Source organism: Coptis chinensis, chromosome 1 (genome assembly GCF_015680905.1).
Source record: "Coptis chinensis isolate HL-2020 chromosome 1, ASM1568090v1, whole genome shotgun sequence".
NCBI lineage: Eukaryota > Viridiplantae > Streptophyta > Magnoliopsida > Ranunculales > Ranunculaceae > Coptis > Coptis chinensis.
This window is the reverse complement of record NC_141456.1, coordinates 65648006-65654135: the sequence shown is the minus strand read 5'-3', so window position 1 is coordinate 65654135 and position 6130 is coordinate 65648006. Positions and strand designations below refer to the sequence as shown.

Genomic DNA, 6130 nt, shown 5'->3' with positions numbered 1-6130 from the left:
CTATAATAATAGGCAAGGTTGTATCATCGATAAATACTTCCATACGTCTGAGGCAAATATACATCGATAATAATGATATGTATGCTTAATTTGTAGATCGATATTACGTAGGCGATATCAACATAATAGGCAAATTTGAATCGCTCATAATGATCTAAATACAAGAGCATCTTAATATAGTATAATGACGACGCATATAAATATGACAATGCTAAAACTAAACATGCAACGTATTATACATAAACTAAAATACGACTCTTGTATTGCATAATAAATCGATTTCGCAATACTCATTGAGATTCGAAGTATCATATAGAGAGCGACTTCACCCCGTAGGTTTAGAAACAACTTACCCAACTCAGATTTTAACCCTCGTTGGAATGTTCTCCTCTTTCTTGACAAAATCAAAGTATTATACAAGACGTGTACTTATACGTAGAGAAATACTAAACATGCAACAATAGACACTTATACGTAGAAAGACATATAACCATGCAAAATAGTACCATTTATATGTATATATACATTAATATGCAATTCATGCCCAGTTAATCGTATATAAATATTTACAGGTATATGAACATTATTCATGCATATTTCTAGGCTAATACATAAATAATAATCCATAAACTAGTACATAATAACTACGTACATGGCATTCATACAAAAATAGTAAAAATTTGGAACCTATAGCGTCACGCTAGTCGCCAAAGAAATGAAACACACGTTTCAATCCGTCGACGTAATTAATCCTAGAATATATTTGAATTTCTGTTACCGTTCTAGAGAATTAGGCCTGGATATGGATCAAGATAGATCAGTGGATGCTAGAGCTAGAACATGGGCAGCAAAAGAGTTACAACACCCGCGACGCGGGTTACACCTGCAGACGCGAGTCCAGTACCGCGCACGCGGAGGATTCTCCCACAGTGAGCTGAAATTTTCACAGCAACCTTAGATTCTTGTGTAGTTTACTTTCCCGGGCCTAACTTTTTGTTCCTGGAAGTACAGCAAAAAATCCGATGATCGTCAGGTTGTTTGCGAGGCAAAAATTTGAAGAAAAAAAAATACGTAGAAAACAGCAAAAACGGAAGGAAAGATGAGGGTGGGGGTTCCCCTTAGAGCAATTTCCAGTATGTGCCCTTGGTCTTTAGAATGGCAGCGGCGCCATTTTGATATTCACCTTTAGCATTTGTTAGAGATTTGAATCTCTTCCTTGGCCAAAATGTGAAAACAAAGTATTTCCTTACTCACGATCTTCGTGTTCGTATATTTTTTAGTAGGGATTCGAACCAACCTAAATTCTAGGACCACTTACAACTTGGGTTTACTCTTTTCGGAAACTAGTGAGTAAGTTTAGCTATGATTGTGTAAATACTAAATATTTGGTTTCTTTACTATACAAAAATTGAAAACATTAAGTTACGTAAACATGCAACTAAGACACGATAAAATTTTACTTAAAACGAAAGTGGAGAGTTAATTCTCCTCACGTGAAAATAGCTTTTGTTATTCGATTTTAGTAAGTGCATCTTAATCTTCCTAGAACTCTTAAACAAGTCCTAATAAAAGAAAACTTGATCCCTAACATATATGACTCATCTCTAAGCTTAATACATGCTAGCATGTAGAACCAAAGCAATGACTTATCTCTAAGCTCATCACTTTGATCCCTAACTAGACTCTACACCAACTATCATTTTGGGATAGGATGTAGGTCTAGTTGTTCTTCCTAAACAACTTACTAAACTAAATAACAAAGATTTTCCCTCACATGAGTATTATTAACTCCCCACAAAGGGAAGGTTAGCTCATGATCCTTGGGATAAAGGATGACAAGTGTAGAATGTAAAAAGAGAGAGAGAGAACAAAAAGAAGAAACTATCTATATAAACTCACTTGCATTTAGATTTGTTTTTAACTATAAGAACACAAGGTTTCCTCCATTAAAACTATTACAACCTTTCTACAAAAACTAAAAACTAAATAAAAACTAAGACTAAGAAACTAAAATAATGCATGGTAAAGGAAAAGAAGTCAAGGGAGTAAATGGAGTATCTCCCCCCTTGTTTGTTTTCTTCCTTCCTTTTTCAATTATTCCCCCTCATCCCACGTGAAACACTAAACCTCATTTACTTCATTTTTATCCACCACATTAAAGCAAAATGACACCTTGCTTTTTTTTTCACTATTAACACCTAATACAATTAATTACATGCAAGGTGTCAACTTTGCACCAATAATTTGGCATTTTTGTCTTGACATGCTTCATGATTAATGACTCATCAAATCTTACGAGATCGCATAGTGGGTCCACGTGCAGTCCAGTGGCGGTCCGGTCTTTTGGTAATTTTATAACTTTTTGCCTATGCGTAGAGTTCATCGCCTTGATTGTCTGAGCAGCTCACTTGTTGCATTCGGAGTCCTGGTTCAAGAGGTAGGAGCTCCGGAAGTTTGATGCTTTTGTGCGGATTTGTTGGGCTTCACATGGCTGATTTGGAAGAATTCATATATACATCGTTCCCTGTGCTTTAACGCTGGTTTAACCAATATTTTCATATTTACTGCGAATACCTGCAAAAGTACGAAAATATACTTATTTCATGATTATTAAACACATAATTAACCAAATTTATATGTCTCAATGGGGTTTAATATTACAGTTTTGGGTGCTTATCACTCAACATAGTTACGCTTAGCACTTGAACCTGTAAAAGAGTGTACCACAAGAAAGATATTGACGAATAAAAATCAGAATCAACATATTTTTATAACTATTTAATGTTAACATACAAGTGAGAATATGGCAACGGTATAAGAAACTTACCCCCATCCTTTGGATGCAAAAGTGTACATGTGGGCCTTGTGTGCCTGACGATACCACAGTGGCCACACTTATTTTTTCTTGTCTCATTTTGACCTTTAAATCTACTAGGTTTATGCGGCTTACCCTTCGATTTTACATGTGGTGGATCATTAACGAATGGACGATGGGAAGTTTTAGGTGGGTGAAAGGCACTACCTCAACAATGCCTTTAGAAGACGAAGTGTCATCCATTGTACCACTTTCTAGTGGAATATAAGGCATTTCAAAGCTAAGAGAACTTGTGGACTACTTTCAGAAGCTCTATAAAAAGATGATAATATGGATTTAAAAGCTTCACTATTTTTGGCTGTTTGAGAGGCTCACAAACATATCTCCTTGCATTTCCTTATAAGCTCACTGTGATAAATAATGGAAGTAGCCTGCAAAGAAAAACTTAGATCGTTATTTGGAACGATAGATTTAGCAACTCGTGTCAATCTCCTTAAAAAGCAGCTCTGGGGTATTTGATAAAGGTCCTCATGTTTGTAAACTGAAATGATATGTCTACATGGAAATCCAAACGACTGAAATAGCCCACATGAACATCTAGCATCCTGCTCTAAAAGGTTGTATTCCACAATTGTCTTTTTTTGCTTGTTCAGATGATGACTGATGGTGTATACACGAATATTGTCACCCACATCATGTTTATCTTCTGCGGTGTACATCGCTGCATCCTGTAACTGCTTCACAAAAGCAAGAAAAACAGCTCGAGTATAGATGGATTCTGCCTATTTTGTATATTTAATCAAGTAGCTACCAATGAAAGCCTTCGTTATTGCAGTCCTCACCTCTTGTTCCTGCTCTTAGTGATGGATATTTGCAACTGCCAATTCCATTTTCCCAAATAGCTCAAACAATCGTATCACTGGCTTAACATGATGTCGTATAACAGAGTTAATAGCCTCGCAATGTTGGGTGCTTCTGCAACCGCCAAAGAACTCACCATGGAGATACGATTCTGCCCACCTCGCTCGTTTCTTCTGTACCTTCATCGCCCATGTGTTATGTCTAACTTTGTATTTTTCCACTAGCTGTCTCCACCTTTCTTTGAAATCTCCCCAAGAACATTTCATAAACATAATAGAGCTAAACTCTATTGCAAATCCAGGGATTTGGATTTTGACATTGGTGATGCAATTTTTCAATACGTGCCAAGAGCACAACCAGTGTTTCGAATATGGAAGAATAGATTTCAAAGCTTTACGAATTACTGGGTCACCATCAGTAATGACTGATTTAGGGTGTTCACCACATATTACGTCAATAAATGCTTTTAATGCCCACTTATAAGCATCGTTGCACTCACTTATGATCAACACAAAACCAAAAACTATAGTCTGTAGGTAGTTGTTGATTCCATCAAACACAATAATCGGCATCTGGTACTGATTGCTCTTATACGTTTAATCAAACAACAACACGTCACCAAAGCAATAGTAATCCAGGCGGGAGGTGGAATCCGCCCAAAACAGCCCAGCCAACTGCCCACTCGCATTTAACTCATAGTTGTAATGAAATAAATGATCTAACTTCACCTTGTCCTCCATAATAGCAAGCAGTGTGTTGGCATCGCCATCAATACAACGACTTCTCATCTTTTTTTCCATTTTGTTATACAAGTCTTTTTTTCGTAAAACCAATATTAAGGAAACCTCCAACCATATGTGCAGAGTGACCCATCACTTGGCATTTATGAACACTGACATCATTTAGGCACGTAACAAATTCCAATGCTTCTCGACTCACATTTCTATGTGATCAAAGAAACATTGAACTCAGATGCGGTACAAGAATATGCGTGTGTTCCCTAATAAACTCTTTCACAGTCTACAACTTTGCTTCATAATCAAAAGCAACAACAATGCGGGTTTTACAATTGAACCTAGTGACCTGTCTGGGTGTTCTTTTGGGTGTCATCGGTTGGAGTTTATCTGCATGTCGTTCACCTTCGGCTGAACACACAAATCTCCGCTTAATAGCAACTCCATTTGGATGAATTCTATGAACATCTGTACGAACACCGAAACCGACTGATTTGGCATACTCATTATAAACAGTGTAAGCCTTCGTCTTGAACTGCATAGAAAAAAAATGTTGTTTTGTCTTCTATATAAGCCCTATATGTATATGATTCTTCAGCGTCGCTATTACTACTGCCAATATTTTCACTCTCCATCAAAGAAATAGTTGTTTCCACATCTATAGGTTCACTTTCATCATACGCAAAACTTTTGAAACATAGGCTTCTAAGAAAGTCTTCGTCATCGAGCATTATTTGATTCGTCATAGGAGCGCCAACATGAAGAAAGAAAACTTTTAATACAAACAACCTAAAGATGAAAAATTCTAATGTATTTTAAAAAGAAGAGGAAAAATTAAATCATCTTCAGAGATTGGATGATAAACTAACCTCAATGTTAGATAAAGTTGTGTAGTGTTGTTGGTTATTATCACTCTTTTTTGCTCTACTCCTTACAGTAAACTTTAGAGAGGGGAAGAGGGAAAGGATTGACCGCGAACGAATTGCGAAGGAAATGATTAATATGAGAAATCAGGGAGTGACTCTCAAGGACAAAACTACCGAAAACGTAACTCTCAAGGACACCTTTTTTTTTGTAACTCACAAGGACCGGGTAGATGAAAGGTCAATTATACCCTTGACGCGAAATAAAAAACGGATCGGGTAGATAAAATGTCAAGTATACCCCTGACGCGAAATAATTAACGGCCCGGCCCAGACTAAACGACCTGGTGTATTTAGTAAGCAGGTGTGAACACTCATTGTTCATACCCCCAATTACAAACATTGGCTATGAACAATGAGTGTTCATACCTATTGGAGCTATGAATAATGATCCAATAGGTATGAACATTGATCCAGTTATGAACATGGATTGTTCATACCTATTTGGGAGTATGTAAAATCACTGTTCATACATCAAAAGTGTTCATACATCAAACATGAACAATCATTGTTCATGACTACTTTTAAATTTTTTTCAATTGGTAGGTATGAACATTGATTGGGTATGAACATTCGATGTTCATAGTCCTTGGGTATGAACATTGATTGGGTATGGACGTTCAATGTTCATAGTCCTTTGGGTATGAACATTCATTGTTCATAGTGAACATTCGATGTTTATAGTCCTTTGGGTATGAACATTAGATGTTCATAGTCCTTGGATTCATAGTCCTTTGGGTATGAACATTAGATGTCCTTGGATATGAACATTCAATGTTCATAGTGAATATTGAATG

General features: G+C 36.6%; 1 protein-coding gene across 1 annotated transcript; it reads right to left on the bottom strand.

The window, feature by feature from the left end:
* Window positions 1-3672: 3672 nt before the first annotated feature.
* On the bottom strand, window positions 3673-4248 carry LOC147524979 (protein FAR1-RELATED SEQUENCE 5-like). The gene has a single exon (XM_086577573.1). The coding sequence runs from the start codon at window positions 4246-4248 to the stop codon at window positions 3673-3675; it is 576 nt and encodes a 191-aa protein (XP_086433699.1).
* Between the last annotated feature and the right edge of the window lie 1882 nt (window positions 4249-6130).